General features: G+C 40.7%; 2 protein-coding genes across 6 annotated transcripts in view; both read right to left on the reverse strand.

Annotated features, from left to right (window-relative positions):
* Positions 1 to 19,854, reverse strand: part of LOC128604701 (NACHT, LRR and PYD domains-containing protein 4-like) — a 197,509-nt gene that overhangs the window by 123,464 nt on the left and 54,191 nt on the right. The gene's annotated exons all lie outside the window — the stretch shown is intronic.
* On the reverse strand, positions 1,734 to 13,565 carry LOC128604710 (uncharacterized). 5 transcript variants are annotated; one of them, XM_053619835.1, is made up of 3 exons: positions 9,199 to 13,565; positions 8,895 to 9,069; positions 6,161 to 7,021 (listed from the first exon to the last, which is right to left on the reverse strand). In XM_053619835.1, exon 3 carries the CDS (start codon positions 6,996 to 6,998, stop codon positions 6,201 to 6,203), a length of 798 nt encoding a protein of 265 aa, XP_053475810.1. In that variant the 5' UTR covers positions 6,999 to 7,021; positions 8,895 to 9,069; positions 9,199 to 13,565; the 3' UTR covers positions 6,161 to 6,200. The 5 variants fall into 5 exon arrangements, with proteins under 5 accessions (XP_053475807.1, XP_053475808.1, XP_053475810.1 ...); XM_053619832.1 differs by lacking the exons at positions 8,895 to 9,069; positions 9,199 to 13,565 and adding an exon at positions 1,734 to 3,049 and having other exon boundaries at positions 6,161 to 7,967; XM_053619833.1 differs by lacking the exons at positions 8,895 to 9,069; positions 9,199 to 13,565 and adding an exon at positions 1,734 to 3,056 and having other exon boundaries at positions 6,161 to 7,967.

Here is a 19,854-nt window from a genome sequence, read left to right on the forward strand (position 1 = left end):
GTTTCTTTGGCTGTAGTCTCTGCATCATGTTTTGTGTTTGTATGTCAGGGGAGTCTGGTGCTGTAATATTCAGCATTGTACTGCTTAGACCCTTCAGGGCTTAGTGCGGATACTGCACACCTGCATCTCTTCCACTTGGTCATTGTGGCTCACCTGGTCCAGATCCTCCTCACCTCTGTGCCAGGTTAGAGCATATTCTACTTGGAGCACGTACAACTTAACAATAGATGGTGATCTGTGTTATGCTGTCATTTGTGTGTTTATTAACCCTCGTTCTTACAAATGAGTAATAACGTGTTTGCTGTCAAAGTAATTCACTGCAGCCAACAGCGTTAGATTTGTGTAGGGTTTTATTTTTGGGGAGGGTGAACACAATTTTTAAAGTGTTTAAATTTAATCCTAAAGAAATGTTTCTATACATGCTGCAGTCCACGTGTTTATTTACTATTTGTTTTTTTTTATACTGTTTCAGTATTTAGTAGACTGTTCTGTGAACAGCAATGGTTTTGCGTCTGAGTTGTTAATTTTGTTTTGAGTTTTGCCAAAACTTACTGCTTATTAGAGATGCCGAGCATCCAACCAGGAACATGATTTTGGTTCAGAAATATTCATTAATGGTGTCCAAAAAGTTGCCCCAAACCTGTAGATCATTATTATTATTATTATTATTTATTAACACATTAATTGGACAGCCCTCGTTAACATTGGTGGTGTGTCCACAGAGGAGCTGACCATGGAGCAGGAGCGTGAAGGAGAGGAGTGGGAGCAGGAAGAGAGTGTCTGTCTTCTCTATAACACATTGAGGACTCATGTAGGCTGGTGAGACAGCAAAATTATTATTATTCATAATAGTAGTAATCAATCCCATGAGCTCTTTCACACCCATTCATCAAAAACTCCTTTGTGAGCCTGGGAAACTTATTGTTTTGACTTCAGTCACAGAGCTTTCATTTACAGTGCTGTAGAAATGATCTTAACACGTGCATGTGTGTTAATAGCCTGCGTGAGACTAGCTCGGGTTGGCATCTCTGGCGTTGTGTAAAGGCAGGCATCCTGCCCTTCCTCAGAGGAGCCGCACTGTTCTTCCGCCATCTCAATGGAGTTCCCATTCCGCCTGAGCTCAACGGTAAGTGCTTCATTTTCCCCACCCTTCCCTCCCCATCACAAACTCACTTAGCTACATTTGACCCATGGGTTCCACCACATGTTATCTGATTGAAAGTTGACCTGACCGTACACCTCTACAACTGACGTTAATTTAAATGAAGAGATTTACCATTTAATTTGTGAGGTGATTTATCAGATTGGCCACAAAGCTGAGCTGTCTCATCTAACCTGTTAAATGATTGAAACACAGTTCTGCCAAAACATGGAAACCTTGATCACTTGAACTTCACATGTACAGTGCATCCGGAAAGTAGTGACAGCGCTTCACTTTTTCCACATTTTGTTACAGCCTTATTCCAAAATGGATTAAATTCATTATTTTCCTCAAAATTCTATACAATACCCCATAAACACAACGTGAAAAGTTTGTTTGAAATTAGGGCTGCACCATTATGGCCAAAATGATAATCCCGATTATTTTGATCGATATTGAGATCTCGATTATTTACCACAATTATTAATTGATTTTAGTGACAGCATATTTTTTATTGCACTTTCACATTTAAGTTTTCTCATGCCACAATATAACACAAGTAGGCATGAGAACTTGAGCTGGTCAATTATGACAGAATTTAGGAACATCGTGTGAGCCATGACACATTAATTTACCTTCTGATAAACTAAATGTAATATTTTCAGTTCATTTTACAGACTGTATGCACAAAACAACCGTGAGCCTGTTTACCTCGTAAACAAATACAATAAACCTCAATGTTCAGTGTTTGAAGTCTGCTCCTCTTAAATATATTTAAAGCTACACTATTAGACATTTCCACTGTCATGGTTCTGGGCTGGAGTCAGTTCTCGAACCGCTCTGTGTGTATTGTGTAGATATCTGAATAATCTCATATAGGATGTGATTGGGTGAGTTCATTTACCCGTCGGATGCACAGCGCTTTAGTTTAATGGTGTTCATTACTGACGCTCCGATCAGGATTTTTACTGATGATACGATCCAGATACCTGTCACGAGTTCCCCTTTAAGCAGCGTGCTGTGGAGCATGTGAGCACGCGAGCACCTGCTTTTCCCTTGTGGACAATCGTGACATTTCGACACATGCATTTGTTTATGTTTCTGTCATGTCTCCTCCCTGTTCTGTCGTTGGCTGTAGTTTCACGTGTGTCTGAATTGCCCTCAGCCGTCAGCCATTACAATGCTGATTATCTCCGCATATATACTGCGTGCCTCCCAGCACACGGCGCGGAATATTGAATGAGTTATAGTAGATTAGTTTAGAGTCCTTACAATAGATACCCACAGTCGGTCCATAGTTTCATGTTTAGGTTCGTTTGTTAAGTTCACGCTGGTTTCTCCGCTACCAGTCCCTCGCTGTTGTTTGTTTCATGTTTGGTATATCGACCCTGTATCCCGTGACCACGACTTTGATTCCTGCCTTGCATGTTACTGGATTACGTTTTTGGATCACGTTCTGGATTTACCTGCCTGTGTGTCTCTCAATAAAACTGTTCACACTGCGCTTGCATCCTACCTTATCTCTGTTACAGCACGATACGTGACTAGACCAATCTTTTTTTATTTCAATTCAATTTTACTTGTATAGCGCTTTTTACAATAGACATTGTCTCAAAGCAGTTTTACAGAAATATCAACATGGTATACAGATATTAAAGGTGTGAATTTATCCCAACTGAGCAAGCCCCTGAGTGGCGACGGTGGCAAGGAAAAACTCCCTAAGATGTTTTAAGAGGAAGAAACCCGACTCAGAAGGGAACCCATCCTCATCTGGGTAACAAGTTAGTGTGAAAAATTTCATTATGGATTTATATGAAGTCTGTATGGCCTTAGGAGCAGCCGTAGTCCCAGCAGTCTGGAATTAGAGAAGATTTGAGCTCCATCCAGAGGCAGAAAGGATCCGGATCTCTAGTATCTCCATAAATTCGTGTGGGGGCTCGGCGAAAGGAGAGAGGGAGAAAAAAGATTATGACTGCGAAGTAGTAGAACAGGGTAGTCAGGGTAGGCTTGAGTAAACAAATACGTTTTAAGCCTAGACTTAAACACTGAGACTGTGTCTGAGTCCCGAACACTAATAGGAAGACTGTTCCATAACTGTGGGGCTCTATAAGAGAAAGCTCTTCCCCCTGCTGTAGCCTTCACTATTCGAGGTACCGTCAAATAGCCTGCATCTTTTGATCCAAGTAGGCGTGGCGGATCATAGAAAACCAAAAGGTCGCTTAGATATTGTGGCGCGAGACCATTTAGTGCTTTATAGGTTAATAAAAGTATCTTATAGTTAATGCAAGATTTTACTGGGAGCCAATGCAGTACTGATAATATTGGTGTGATATGGTCGTATCTTCTAGTTCTAGTTAGGACTCTAGCAGCTGCATTCTGGACTAACTGGAGCTTATTTATATTCCTACTGGAACATCCAGACAGTAAGGCATTACAGTAATCTAATCTAGAGGTGACGAATGCATGCAACTAGTATTTCTGCATCATGTAGTGACAATGTTTCTTATCTTAGAAATATTTCTGAGATGAAAGAAGACTATCCTAGTAATATTATCTACATGAGCATCAAATGATAGGCCGGAGTCAATAATCACTCCAAGGTCTTTTACTGCTGCACATGATGAAACAGAAAGACCATCCAGAGTAACCATGTGATCAGAAAGATTACTTCTAGCTACACGTGGGCCTAATAAAAGTATTTCTGTTTTATCAGAATTAAGTAAAAGGAAGTTACTTAACATCCAATGTCTAATGTCCTTTACACAATCCTCAACTTTACTAAGCTTCTGTCTGTCCTCTGGCTTCGCTGAAACATACAACTGTGTATCATCAGCATAACAGTGGAAGATAATTCCATGTTTATGAATAATTTGTCCTAAGGGTAGCATATATAAAGTAAAGAGCAGTGGGCCTAAAACAGAACCCTGTGGAACTCCAAAAGTAACCTCAGTATGCACGGAGAAATCACCATTTACATCTACGAACTGATAACGATCGGTCAGATAAGACCTGAGCCAGGAGAGGACTGTTCCCTTAATACCAACAACATTTTCTAATCTATCAAGGAGAATAGTGTGATCTATAGTATCAAAAGCTGCACTAAGGTCGAGTAACACAAGCAGTGAGACACAACCCTGATCAGAGGTCAGTAGTAGGTCATTTACTACTTTAACTAATGCTGTCTCTGTGCTATGATGAGGTCTAAATCCTGACTGATACATTTCATGAATGTTATTCCTATCTAAGTACGAGCAGAGCTGCTGTGTACAACCTTTTCTAAGATCTTAGAGATGAAGGGGAGATTTGATATTGGTCTATAGCTGGACAGTTGAGAGGGGTCAAGGTCAGGTTTTTTAATCAAAGGTTTAATAACTGCTAATTTAAGTGATTTAGGTACATAGCCAGTGCTTAGGGAAGAATTGATTATATTTAGAAGTGGTTCAATTACTCCTGGACAAATCTGTTTAAACAAACATGTAGGTACGGGATCTAGTATGCAAGTTGATGAATTGGCTGAAGAGATTAATGTAGCTAGTTCGGTCTCTCTAAGCGGAGCAAAATACTCTAAACATTGATCTGATATTGCTACATTGTCATGTAATGGGTTTGTTACAGTACTGTCCGGTTTTAATTTAATGGCCTGTATTTCACGTCTAATATTTTCAGCCTTATCAATGAAAAATGTCATGAAATCTTCACTGCTATGTAATGATTGAGTGTTTCTCTCTGTAGTGGTTTCATTCCTAGTTAATTTTGCTACTGTGTTGAAAAGGAATCTAGAATTGTTTTTGTTGTCTCCTATTAAGGTGGAGAAATAGATTTTTCTAGCATCGCCAAGAGATTTCCTATATTTCAGTAGGCTCTCCTTCCACGCTGTTTGAAATATCACCAGTTTGGTTTGACGCCGTTTACGTTCTAATTGTCGAGTTGTCTGTTTTAAGGTTCGCGTTTGATCGTTATACCAGGGTGCTAGTTTTTTTCTCTAATTATTTTTCTTTTGAGTGGAGCCACTCTATCTAGCGTGCAGCGGAGTGTTGACTCTAAGCTTTCAGTTGCCTGATCGAGTTCTATGTGATCTGACGGTGATCCAAATCTAACTGATGTTTCTGCGAGGTTATTGATGAAGCTCGGTGCAGTAGCTGATGTGAAAGTACGTTTTACGCGGTAGCGAGGCGAGGTGGAAATATGATCCATACGTATTATGAACGACATAAGAATGATCGGAGACAACTTCAGACTGTGGAAGTGTTACAATATTTCCTATACATTGTCCGTATGTTAGTATGAGGTCAAGAGTGTGACCACCATTATGAGTAGGTCCGATTACGTTCTGATTGACCTCTACTGAATCTAAGATGGACACAACCGCTGTTCTCAGAGGGTCTTCTGGGTTATCAAAGTGAATATTAAAGTCTCCGACGATTAATGCTTTATCTACAGACACAACCAGGTTTGAGACAAAGTCTGCAGATTCACTAAGAAATTCAGTATATGGCCCTGGGGGCCTGTAAATAAGAGAGGAATTTACTTATGTAGCCACAAAAAATAACTTTATACTGGTATAAAGAATTTCAGAAGAATTAAATTTATGCTTAGGTTTTTTCTATGGATGAGACCAACACCTCCTCCTCTACCAGTTGAACGAGGCTGATGTACATAACTGTATCCAGGAGGACTGGCTTCATTTAATGCTATGTACTCGTTTGGTTTAATCCAAGTTTCTGTTAAACACATTAAATTACATTCCTGATCAGTAATGATGTCGTTAACAATAAGAGCCTTAGACGCAAGAGATCTAATGTTTAATAGTCCTAGCTTCAGATTAAAGGTGCTGGATGTGCATTCAGTATGATCTAATTTTAGGTTAATTAGGTTACGAAGACAGACTTTCCGAGATTGTCTATATATTTGTATAGCTCGGGGAACAGACACAGTCTCTATAGTATGTATTACCGGGCCCGGATTATTAATTGAACATTGATTATACTGAATGTCGTTATTGTCAGAAGATGTACTTACGGTAGACAGTCACTTGGAGTGTAGCGCCTTGGAGATGTTGTCAGACAGCAGTTCCGCTCCGAGGCTGCAGGCCATCAGGATGAAACAACCTAGGACGCTCCCAGAACAGATTCCAGTTATTGACAAACACCAAATTCTGCTCATTACACCAAGAGACTAACCAATCATTTAAAGCTAGAAGTCTACTGAACTTTTCTGCTCCACGTCTGTATGTGGGAAGAGGTCCAGAGACGATGATCTTCGCGGCGGGTGATCTGCCTCGTACCGTCTCGATCAGGCTGGACAAGTGCCTCTTCAGAACCTCCGTCTGCCGCAGCCTGGTGTCGTTCGTCCCAGCGTGCAGCACAACAGCTCCAATGCGCTCGTCCTTCTTCAGGATCCCGGATACCTGCGCAGCGACATCAAGGACACGAGCACCAGAAAAACAGTGTGTGTGCACCTTACCTTTAGATGAGGCTACACGGACGTTCCGCACAATGGAGTCCCCGACGATCACAGCGTTAGGTCTGGTCGGAATCTCGAACACCGGAGGTGGCGAGCTCCTCACCTGGGGTCCAGCCCGCGCCTTCCGCCGCTGGTTCACCCAAGGCCCGAGGTGTGTTGGCGCCGGCGTGACGGAGCCCACGGCTGGGAAGGTCCTAGGTGCACGGTCCCTGCACAGAGAAACACACGGCGTAGAGGGCCTGGGAGTGGAAATAGCACGCTGTGTGCTTACCTTGGATATGTGGGCAGAGGCACAAGATGTTTCCAGCACAGTTTGTCGCTCCAGCAGCTGGGCCTGCTTCTCGCGTAGGCCGCGGATCTGCTTCTCCAAATCCTCCAGTTCCAGCCGCACCATGTGAAGCTCGAGCGAGTCCTCACCTGCACTCAAAACCGGAGCGACAGCAGACATATGTTTTTTAAACAAAACAGCAGTAAATGAGAAATAAGGAACGTAAACAAGGCTAGCGGTAGGTGATGCTAGCGGGCTATGGGCTACAAGCTAGTCACGGATATTTGTAAAAACAGATCAAATTTAGCGACAGCGCAACGTTACGATTGTTTTATCTAAAGTAGTGTCAGTTATATTTGTATAACGTAAGGTAAATAATTTTAAAGTATAGAGATTAGAAGAAATTCATGTAATAGCGTTAGCTCGAAGGGCGCTGCTTCCTGCTTCAGGAAAGGCCGTACAACTCAACATTTTAACACCTTCATACAAAAACATGACAAATTGACTGTTTATTCAGTGCTTCCATATATTAGCAAGGTGAAAGGCAGGTCTGTGAGAAATGAATAATACGGACATAACTATCACGCTTCAGTGTGATGACAGAGCGGACATAAAATGGAAAGTATCTAATAAAATACAAAAATAGATGGATGATTCACTTTGGGGGGAAAAAACAAACAAAAACCTTCAAGTAGCTAAAAACTGTATTGAAATGTTAAAAGATGAAAGGGAGTTGGCACAGAGGAGCAAATGAGGCCACAGGGAAAGATGAACATGACGTGTAAGGACAAATATATTAATACTTCTCTTTTTTACATATTTACAGGTCAAATACTAGATCGTAAATACTATGAATTCATGCTGCAGACATGCTGACTATCATTCCAAGATCCATTTTTAAGTATTAAGGATTTATAAAATGTGACACTAGGTTACTTCTCTATAGTTAAAAAAAATTGCAAACAAGAATGTGTGTGTGTGTGTGTGTGTGTGTGTGCCCGCTTCATACTCATCCACTCCCTACTTGTGCCTGAGAGTGTATTCATTGAGTAAAGACAGCGTGTGCTCTTAAATGTGTGTGTGTGTGTGCGCGTGTGTGTGGTGTATTTAGACGGCAGTGTGAAGTGGTGTGCCACTATGTGAGGAGGGAGAAGTATGCTCTGAGGATGAGGAGATGGAGCAGGGTGACGTGGCCTCTCTCTGGAGCTCCTCCACGTTCTTCACGCAAAAACAATAACTCTCTCAAATTCTGATGGAGCGGCATCTACATAAGAATCAACAAAGCACACAAACATCAGTTCCGTTTTGGGACACCGATTTTCTAAATCATTCCATTCGCTTTCTATTTATTTATGTATCATTATTAAAAGATCAATCATCAAGCCGGTGTAACCTTAATCTTTATCGCTAGCTGCTCCTGAAGTGTTTTGGAAATCGTTTCAGCCACGTCATGTTCACTCACCGTCCACTTTATTAGGAACACCTGTACATTCATGTAGTTTTCTAACCAGCCAATCATGAAATATACAGGAATATAGAGGAATCACAAGAAAACTCCATTTCAACACATTTAAAAAAATAAATCTCACAATGTTGGATTTGAGTTTGTAATGCAGTGAGCACAACCAAGGAGTGCATTTTAAAAAGAAAACTACAATGTTGTTGAAGACTGAAACCTGTACCTACAAACTAGAACTGACAATGGAACCACTGAAGAGTCAACAGTGTCAGAGATCCTCGTGTGTCCAGTTCCACTGTGTACGGCACTTTTTATGCTTACCGACCCATTACTCCAGCTTTTGTGTTTTTTTAGCTTTGTGCTGATAGAAATGGTTTTGTTTTTTTAAAGCAAACTTGGTGTTAAAACCCAGAAACATCTAGTAATAAAAAGTGACATTCATCATGTGTCTGAAGTGACACTGTTCAGTTATACAAGTAACTAGGTATTTTGGTATATATTGGAAGCACTATTTTTGAGCATTTCCCCATAATTTCATAGAGTGTGGTTTGTAGTATAAGCACCTGTGGTCTCATGCGTGGGTTCCAGCGCACATAATAACCCACCCAGAGCTCCAGATGTGTGAGACTGGCCAGTGGATACAGCACCTGGTTTTTACAGTCCACATAGAACGGGTTAGTGAAGTCCTCCGGCTGACTGTTAATGTAGGACCACAGTGACCGTTTTACCCTGTACTTCCTAAAAACAAAAGAGGAGGGAGAGAGAGAGAGAGAGAGTCATAATACACTTAGACAAATTCATTTCCATTCAGTAAAATCAAACAGGCTGGAAAGCCTCCGCCCATTAGTGGAGAAATGTGGAGCGTACCTTTTCCATTCTCTCCTGCTCACTGCTGTAGAGGAATGTACCAAACAGGCAGCTGTAGGGGCGATCCAGGATGGGGATGAGAAAAAGCTCTTTGAACTCAGAAGCAGAAGGAAACTGAAAGAAAGAACACAAACACTGGGTTTAACAGTGTATAGTAAGATGCTTAAATGTGGATCTGCACAATAACGCCTGAACAGATAATCAGTCTTTTGTTCAGTACGGAAATTATATTTATTTCTTACAATTAGAGTCCTCTCAAAAGTATTGGAACACCAAGGCCAATTCTATTGCTTTTGCTATATACTGAAGACATTTGGGTTTGAGATAAAAGACGAATATGAGACGATAGATCAGAATTTCAGCTTTCATTTCCTCATATTTACATCTAGACGTGTTACACAGATTAAAACATGGCAGCTTTTTTGAAGCCACCCTATTCATTAACTGTTCAAAAATACTGGAAGGAGTGACTGATGGGTTTTTCTCGCTGCCCTGGTGTACCTTGTTAAATTGACTTTAAAGAATGAATAGCTCTGAATGTCTTCTCTTGGTTTGAGCCCTGGGTTTCACCTGTGGAGACAGCATTTGTTGTTAAAAAGAATAAACCGACATGAAGACCAGAGAGCTGTCTATGGGAGAAAAGCAAGCCATTTTGAAGCTGAGAAAAGAGGAAAAACCGGTCTGAGCCATTGCACAAACATGGGGCATAGCCAAAGAACAATTTGGAATGTCCTGGAAAAGAGAGTTAGTTCTCATTATGATCTCTTACTTTATAACATTAAAATAAAACAATAGTTCCCTCACAAACCTCTCTTTTTCCCCCCCTAACTCTTGAAATGAATAAGACTTGCAATGTTACTGAGAAACTGGAAAGTGCAATGTCCTCTCTGCCGTGACACTGGAGACTACTTCCATAAAACTTCCATAAATAGATAACTTATAAATCTTAACTAGATCACAATGATCATATGTCTTTTTCTTTAAGTAACATGTTTATAATATGTTTACGATTAAGCTTAGACTATGTATTGCGTATGCCATACTAGACCCTGTGAATGAGCTGTTACTATAGGAACGAGCACGTCACTATAAAGCTGTAATTTCCCTTGCAGCTGGAATCAGAATCTTGCTGTTACAGAAATGTCTCTAACGCCTTCTGACCAATCAGACTGGAGAATTCAACAGTGTTGTGGTGTAAAGCATCAGTAGCTGACCTGTCTCATCATCTGCCACACACAGTCGATGAACTGCACAAAGAGAGGGGATCGTTCCGAGTTGGCGTGATTCTCATCTCCAAGGCCGACACGCTGAGAAACACACAGAGAGAGAGATGGGGTTAAATATACATGCGTTCACACGCCCACACACAACCACGCCCTCACTGCTCATACACACCGAGGCCAGCTTGTGTCCGAAGCTGATCCACTCCTTCTCGATCAGATAGTGAGAGACTTTTTATTATTTTAAGGGACATTTCCTGAAGAAAATGTGAGTGGTGCTTGCCGTGGCAAAATTCGGATTGGGTGCCAATACTTTTGAGAACTGCCCGTGAAGGGCGCCAATAGTTTTGAGAGCCGGACGCATAGGGCGCCAATAGATTCGAGAGCCGGCCGCGTAGGGTGCCAACAGATTTGAGAGCCGGCCGCGTAGGGTGCCAATACTTTTGAGAGGCGGAGATCTAAAAATAGTAGTGATACACAAGCTTGGTTGCAGTCGTGTTTATTAAGGAAAGCTACAAGGTTACAGATGTGAGGTTCTGACCTTTACGGTACAGTGAGGATGAGCAGAACATCTATACAGCATGGAACTGTGAATAGACTCAGTGTCTGTGGACTCATGTACACACAGTTTGGTGAGATTATGCTACAGGAACAGTCAAAATACACCATGGCCTTGAACGTTTTGGCCCTGTCGTAAACACTAAACAATCACAACTACTCTGTTGAGAGCGAGAAATGACCTCACAGAGTGGTGCGTGTTGACGTCCATTTTATATAGTTACTGTTTCTGATAGAAAATCGATCTCCCTCGCACTCTCTCAATACTGCATTGTAACAGTGTGGGACAGAGACCCAAACAGCAAGGTGAAAATGATCTCTCTGCAAAACATGCGTAAAAGTCGTTTAAACAGATTACACAGGGTCTCTTTTTCCTGCAAGGGGTATGTCAACTTCCGACCACAACTATATACCCACCCAGCTACCAATGTGCACGCACACACATACACACGCGCACGCACTAATTCAGCCACTTAAAAACAGCTAGGACTTTTATAAACAATTAAAAATAGACTATAATATGAACATTTTAACAAATTAATAAATAGCGCAAAAAACACACCAGTTAAAACACTGTAAATACCCTCCTTTATCAAAAGTCTGCTCTTGCGCCCACACTCTCGATCTGATGCCAGCTGGAGCCACCTCTTCATGGTCCCCTCAACCTCCATCTCTGCAGCTTTAGCCGTGAGGTTTCTATGAACTGCAGCTTTGGAATAAAGCAACACATATCGTAAGGTTATTATGAATCTTAAGCATTAATTACACTTATACCATGGTCAGTGTGAATACTGGATTCTGATTGGCTGGAAGGTGTGCATTATAACTGTTTATTGCACAGGTAGTTCCTGCCAGTTTGATCACCGTGATCATTCCTAAATCTTATCACACTACTTTATCTCTGTGTCTGATTTATTTCACACAAAATTCCAGATCTAACGACCTAACTTATGGAAATTAAAGTATATTTTAAACTACTTCTTTTTTCCAGTTTCATTTTTATTGAACATTTCTCCTGAACACGTCTACATGTCAGCTGAACATCACCTTTTCTTTTCTCTTCTCTCCTCCCCTCCCTTTCCCAAGGAAAACAAATTGAGCAACACACAGCAGTAAACATTCACAGGTTTTTCTTCTTTTTTTACTAACAAAGGAAAACAAAATTAAAAATACAGAAAACCCACACCCCGCCCCCCCGGCTCATCATGGCTACCCAATAACTGTCGCTGGTTATAAAGATATTGTAAAATCCAACAACAGGCACAAAAATTTAAGTGGGAAGTGTCTGTAACTCCATAAAGTATACAATAAAGGGATGCCATTTATATAAAAAAAAAAAACTTGTCCGTACAACCATTCATCGTATACCTTATTTTCTCGAGTTTCAGAAAAAACATCACGTCCTTTAGCCACTGGGAGATAGATGGGTATTTAGCAGACTTCCAATGCAACAGTAGGTAACGTCTTGCTATTAGGGATGTGAAAGCAATAACATCCTTTTGTACTGAGCTCAATGGAATTGAAGCATCAGGAATCCCAAATACAGCAATGAATGGGCAAGGATTTAAATCTACTCTGAGAATAGTGGACATGATGGTAAAAAAAACCAGTCCAAAAACCATGGAGATCAGGGCAGAAGAAAAACATATGGCCAAGATGACAGGGAGAGCCATGGCATTTATCACACTTGTCCTCTACGTCCGGATACATCACAGAAAGTCTCGACTTGGACAGATGGACTCTGTGTAAAACTTTGAACTGGATAAGTCCAAGACGAGCACAGGAAGTGGTAGACTGTATCCTCCCTATAGCACGTTCCCAACACTCCTCACTTATCTGTACTCCTAACTCCGTTTCCCACGCATTCCTAACTTTGTTACTCGACTCACTACCTAACGCCAGAATAAAATCATAAATCCTAGAAATCATTCCTCTCTGATGTGGATTGTTTGAAAACAAGCTTTCCCAAGCCTGTTCAGGAGGCGCAGAGGGGAAATCAGGAAAACATCTAGAAACGAAATTCCGAATTTGAAAATACCGAAAAAAATGCGTCACATGGAGGTCATAAGTGGATGCCAGATTGGCAAAGCTATCAAACACACCATCGGCATACAAATCTCTAACTTGTTTAATACCCTTGTCATACCACACTGAAAATGTGGAGTCCAAACACGATGGAGGAAATAGAAGGTTGTTGACTAAAGGACACAAAGAGGATGCACCTACAAATTTAAAGTGCCGTCTAAATTGATACCAAGTCATAAGTAGACAACTAGATTATCAGTATATAGGGAGAGTTTTGTAGGTAAAGAGGAGTAAAGCAAAGCAGGTAAAGAGGATTCCCTACAAGAAGATAGTTCCAATTTAGACCAAGAAGATCCAGGAGATTTAACCCAGTAGCAGAGTTCATGGATGTGCGCAGCCCAGTAATAGAATTGAAAATTGGGTAATGCAAGTCCTCCACTAAGTCTACATTTCTGCAATAAAGATTTACTAACCCTTGGTGGCTTCCCACCCCAAATAAAAGTACTAATTATCTTATCCAGTGAATCGAAGAATGATTTTGGCAGAGAAAGAGGCACTTGCTGGAACAAGAAAAGAAACTTCGGTAATATATTCATTTTGACGACACTGATCCTGCCAATTAGAGAAAGGGGTAAGTTACCCAAATCTGAATGTTAGATTTAACCTTTGAGATACGGGGAGTGAAGTTAGCTGATAAAAGATTAGATAGAGAACGTGTCACGTTGATACCTAGGTATTTAAGCCCTGACTGACTAAATCGAAACGGTAGATCTGACTGTTGGAGAGAAAATGCTGCAGTATTGACAGGAAAACAGTCGCTTTTATCCAAGTTTAATTTATAACCAGAGACAACACCGAAGGACTCCAGAACACCCAAGACAGCTGGCATAGAGGCAACAGGATCGGTTACATACAATAACAAATTATCAGCATATAGCGACAATTTGTATTCTACACCGTATCGGACTACTCCTTTAAACAAGGGAGAAGATCTTAATGTGACAGACAGAGGCTTGATAGCGACAGCAAAAAGCAGAGGGGATAAAGGACAACCTTGACGACACCCTCGTCCGAGAGTAAAATAATCAGAATAAGTATCGTTTGTCTGAACCCTGGCATTAGGGGTTGAGTAAAGGAGGCTAATCCAAGAAATAAACTTATCCCCAAATCCGACCTTCCTCAAGACTGCAAACAAATACTCCCACTCAACCCTATCAAATGCTTTTTCAGCATCTAATGAAATCACAATCTCAGGAAGCACAGACGAATGCTTTGAATAAATTATATTAAAGAGTGTACGGGTATTGAAAAACATCTGACGTCCCTTTATAAAACCGTTCTGCTCTTCACATATAATATAAGGGATAACGTCCTCTAAACGAGATGCCATTACTTTCGCCAACACCTTTACATCTGCATTAAGCAGAGACAGCGGCCTATAAGAACCACAGGAGGTTGGATCCTTACCCTCCTTAAGAAGCAGAGCTATTGTGGCTTGTGTCAGAGTTGGAGGCAAAGACCCACATTCCAAAGATTCATTGAACACAGATAAAAGCAATGGAGCTAATTTTCCAGTAAACGTTTTTAAAAATTCAACTGGAACCCGTCCGGGCCAGGAGCTTTGTTACACTGCATAGTTTTAACTGAAATTAAAATTTCTTCAAGAGAGAGTGGGGAGTCCAGTTGCATGGCAGTATTCGAATCAATAACAGGGTTACAAAGGTTTTGAAGAAATGCATTCACTTTAGTATCGTCTGCAGGAAATTCAGATTTATAAGGTGAAGAGTAAAACCATTTAAAAGTAGCATTAATTTCCATGGGCTCTGTAGTGACGATATTACGAGTGTTTTTAACATTAGGTATGAGACGGGAAGTGGCCTGTCGCCGTAGCTGATGTGCCAGTAAACGACTCGGCTCGTTGCCACGTTCATAATATGAACCACGAGTACGTAACAACAAGCGTTCCGCCTCTTTAGTCGAAATAAGATTGAATTCTGCCTGTAAGTCGAGACGCTGTTTAAGAAGTTCTGGAGAGGGGTTCAACGCACATCTTTGATCGAGACTACTGATCGCAGATGTAAGTTCATTAACCCTAGCAGTGCGCTTTTTATTACAGAGAGTGGAGTAAGAAATAATCTGCCCTCTGATATAGGATTTAAGTGTCTCCCATAACAATGAATAAGAGGTGGAGTCATTCTGATTGAAGAAAAGAAAGTCATCAATAGAAGTGGAAATGAACTCACAGAATTCACTGTCTGCTAAAAGAAGAGAATTAAATCTCCAAGGCGGTGGGCTACGTTTATAAATAGAAAGATGAATATCTAATTGTAGAGGCGCATGGTCAGAAATTACAATACCCAAATAGTCAGAAGAAACTACACAAGAATCAAGAGTGCTGTCTATAAAAAAATAATCAACCCTCGAATAGGAATGATGCACCTGGGAGAAGAAAGAAAACTTTTTAAGAGCAGAGTTACGGGATCTCCAGGGATCAACGAGACCGTTCTGACACATAAAATCGGAAAATGTTTTAGACATTGCAGATTGATTCAGAGTACGGGGATTAGACCGATCTAAGTTTTGGTGAATTACACAGTTTAAATCTCCACCGAAAATCAACAGGTGAGTATTTAAGAAAGGGAGATTGCTCAACAATCTATTAGCAAATTCCACATCATCAAAGTTTGGAGCGTATACATTTACCAACAACTCCTGTCTTTGCATTAGAGTACCAGCAACTATAATATATCTACCGTTCACATCAGCAACAACATTAGTGGAGGAAAACTGTGACGTTTTGTCAATTAAAATAGCGACCCCTCTTGCTTTTGAATTAAAGTTCGAGTGGAAGACTTGACTCACCCAAGGCAGTGTAACCTTTGATGATCTTTAATACGTAGGTGCGTCTCCTGTAAAAATACTATATTGAAGTTTAAACGTTTAAACAAATGTGTAAAATCCTTAGATCTCTTGACAGGATTACCCATACCTCTGACGTTCCAACTAATAAATCTTAAAGGCGTGCCTGTCCCAGCTATGCTGGGATCCATATTACTACTAACCATTTAAATAAAGTAAACCATAGGAATATAAATAGCCAATTACAGCCGAAGTGGGACCTCCCAAAGTTTATTTTAAACTTCTAATCAAAGTTTGCACTTCTAAACCAATGACAGCTTTACCGTTATTAATTGTGGAAAGACCATGGTATAAGCGGGGTAATCCATGGCTAGGTGTGCATTAAACGATTTGAACGAGTGGTTCTTTTCCTCCACATCATGCATTAAAATCGTTTAATGCACATCTAGCCGTGGATTACCCCTTACATATCATCTGAGAGAGACAGCTAATTCTGTATGTAAACATATACTTACCAATCACGACCTCTCCGAGTTGGAGAGCGGACAGTGAAGTCTTTCCATTGACTCCCCTCCAATTGAGGTTCTTTTCCAGGGAGTTAGCAATCACCCTCTTCAATATGCACCAGGTGCAGTCACGCACATCCACCCCGTCAATAAGCACCAACCAGTTTACCTGAAACCGATTTAAAAAACAAAAATAATATACACTAGTATAAAAATAAATAATTAATAAGCATGTATTGCCTCGTCAACTGTGTCAGTGCTTCTCACTACTCCTGCAGTTACCCTGTCCTGTGTGTTTTCCATCTCTACTAAAGAGTAGGTCATAAGTGTTCCCTCATATCAAAGTGGTGTTCAGTGTTGTGCTTTGAGTACGAGTGTGTCACCTTGAGAAAACAGAAACACTCTCAGTAGCTGTGTAATTGTGCAAGTAGTTGTTAACAAAAAAGAAAAAAACTCTCACCAGATTTTGCTTGTAATCTGGGCTCTGTTGCATCCTTTGCTCCAGACTACACAGTTGAGGAAGGTCTTGCAGGGGCAGTAAATCTTCATCAATATCCAAAGGCTGCACCTGGACCTCCTGTAGTTGAAGCAATCTCAGTGGTTTGTTGGTCCAGCACCATCTCTAATTTAGTCAGCACCTCCCTCAGCATGGCTATAACGTTAATGATAATGAGTCTTTATTGGTCACATATACAGTAGAGCACAGTGAAATTCTTTTCTTCTCATACCCCAGCCTGTCAGGAAGCTGGGGTCAGAGCACAGGGTCAGCCATGATACAGTGCCCCCTGGAGCACAGAGGGTTAAGTTGATATTTCAAACAGCATGGAAGGAGAGCCTACTGAAATATAGGAAATCTCTTGGCGATGCTAGAAAAATCTATTTCTCCGCCTTAATAGGAGACAACAAAAACAATTCTAGATTCCTTTTCAACACAGTAGCAAAATTAACTAGGAATGAAACCACTACAGAGAGAAACACTCAATCATTACATAGCAGTGAAGATTTCATGAAATTTTTCATCGATAAGGTTGAAAATATTAGACGTGAAATACAGGCCATTAAATTAAAACCGGACAGTACTGTAACAAACCCATTACATGACAATGTAGCAATATCAGATCAATGTTTAGAGTATTTTGCTTCGCTTAGAGAGACCGAACTAGCTACATTAATCTCTTCAGCCAATTCATCAACTTGCATACTAGATCCCGTACCTACATGTTTGTTTAAACAGATTTGTCCAGGAGTAATTGAACCACTTCTAAATATAACCAATTCTTCCCTAAGCACTGGCTATGTACCTAAATCACTTAAATTAGCAGTTATTAAACCCTTGATTAAAAAACCTGATCTTGACCCGTCTCAATTGTCCAGCTATAGACCAATATCAAATCTCCCCTTCATCTCTAAGATTTTAGAAAAGGTTGTAGCAAAGCAGTTATGCTCGTACTTAGATAGGAATAACATTCATGAAATGTATCAGTCAGGATTTAGACCTCATCATAGCACAGAGACAGCATTAGTTAAAGTAGTAAATGACCTTCTACTGACCTACGATCAGGGTTGTGTCTCTCTGCTTGTGTTACTCGACCTTAGTGCAGCTTTTGATACTATAGATCACACTATTCTCCTTGATAGATTAGAAAATGTTGTTGGTATTAAGGGAACAGTCCTCTCCTGGCTCAGGTCTTATCTGACCGATCGTTATCAGTTCGTAGATGTAAATGGTGAATTCTCCATGCGTACTGAGGTTACTTTTGGAGTTCCACAGGGTTCTGTTTTAGGCCCACTGCTCTTTACTTTATATATGCTACCCCTAGGTCAAATTATTCGTAAACATGGAATTAGCTTCCACTGTTATGCTGATGATACACAGTTGTATGTTTCAGCGAAGCCAGAGGACAGACAGAAGCTTAGTAAAGTTGAGGATTGTGTAAAGGACATTAGACATTGGATGTTAACTAACTTTCTTCTACTTAATTCTGATAAAACAGAAATACTTTTATTAGGCCCACGTGTAGCTAGAAGTAATCTTTCTGATCACATGGTTACTCTGGATGGTCTTTCTGTTTCATCATGTGCAGCAGTTAAAGACCTTGGAGTGATTATTGACTCCAGTCTATCATTTGATGCTCATGTAGATAATATTACTAGGATAGCCTTCTTTCATCTCAGAAATATTTCTAAAATAAGAAACATATTGTCACTACATGATGCGGAAATACTAGTTCATGCATTCGTCACCTCTAGATTAGATTACTGTAATGCCTTACTGTCTGGATGTTCCAGTAGGAATATAAATAAGCTCCAGTTAGTCCAGAATGCAGCTGCTAGAGTCCTAACTAGAACTAGAAGGTACGACCATATCACACCGATATTATCAATACTGCATTGGCTCCCAGTAAAATCTCGCATTAACTATAAAATACTTTTATTAACCTATACAGCACTAAATGGTCTCGCGCCACAATATCTAAGCGACCTTTTGGTTTTATATAATCCGCCACGCCTACTTAGATCAAAAGGTGCAGGCTATTTGACGGTACCTCGAATAGTGAAGGCTACAGCAGGGGGGAGAGCTTTCTCTTATAGAGCCCCACAGTTATGGAACAGTCTTCCTATTAGTGTTCGGGACTCAGACACAGTCTCAGTGTTTAAGTCTAGGCTTAAAACGTATTTGTTTACTCAAGCCTACCCTGACTAGATTCTGTTCTACTACTTTGCAGTCATAATAATCTTTTTTCTCCCTCTCTCCTTTCGCCGAGCACCACATGAATTTATGGAGATACTAGAGATCCAGATCCTTTCTGCCTCTGGATGGAGCTCAAATCTTCTCTAATTCCAGACTGCTGGACTACGGCTGCTCCTAAGGCCATACAGACTTCATATAAATCCATAATGAACTTTTTCACACTATCTGTTGTTACCCAGATGAGGATGGGTTCCCTTCTGAGTCGGGTTCCTCTCAAGGTTTCTTCCTCTTAAAACATCTTAGGGAGTTTTTCCTTGCCACCGTCGCCACTCAGTGGCTTGCTCAGTTGGGATAAATTCGCACCTTTAATATCTGTATACCATGTTGATATTTCTGTAAAGCTGCTTTGAGACAATGTCTATTGTAAAAAGCGCTATACAAATAAAATTGAATTGAATTGAATAGTTAAGTGCCTTGCTCAAGGGCCCAACAGTGCTTGGCAGTGCTGGGGCTTGAACCCCCGACCTTCCGATCAGTAACCCAGAGCCTTAACTCCATCCTTAGTCTTATTCCTAACCTATACAAATTCCAGTAAGATGGCGGAGTGGAAATCACGGCTGGCCCTACCTGGTTCTGATGATTGCTGTGGGGCTCCTCATAAAGGCTGATGGCCTGGCAGCGCAATAAGAGAACACTGTGTTAAGGGAAGTGAGGAAACATGTTCTACAAAAGTAATACCTACAAAAGAAAGTCAATCAGAAAGCAGAAGAATACACTCACGTGGCATCGTCCATCG

The sequence above is a fragment of the Ictalurus furcatus genome, unplaced genomic scaffold (genome assembly GCF_023375685.1).
Source record: "Ictalurus furcatus strain D&B unplaced genomic scaffold, Billie_1.0 scf2, whole genome shotgun sequence".
Classification (NCBI taxonomy): domain Eukaryota; kingdom Metazoa; phylum Chordata; class Actinopteri; order Siluriformes; family Ictaluridae; genus Ictalurus; species Ictalurus furcatus.

What these genes read in the sequence shown, in the direction of transcription:
- LOC128604710 (XM_053619832.1), bottom strand. Translation starts at nt 7,052, where the DNA reads ATGTCTGCTGTCGCTCCGGTTTTGAGTGCAGGTGAGGACTCGCTCGAG.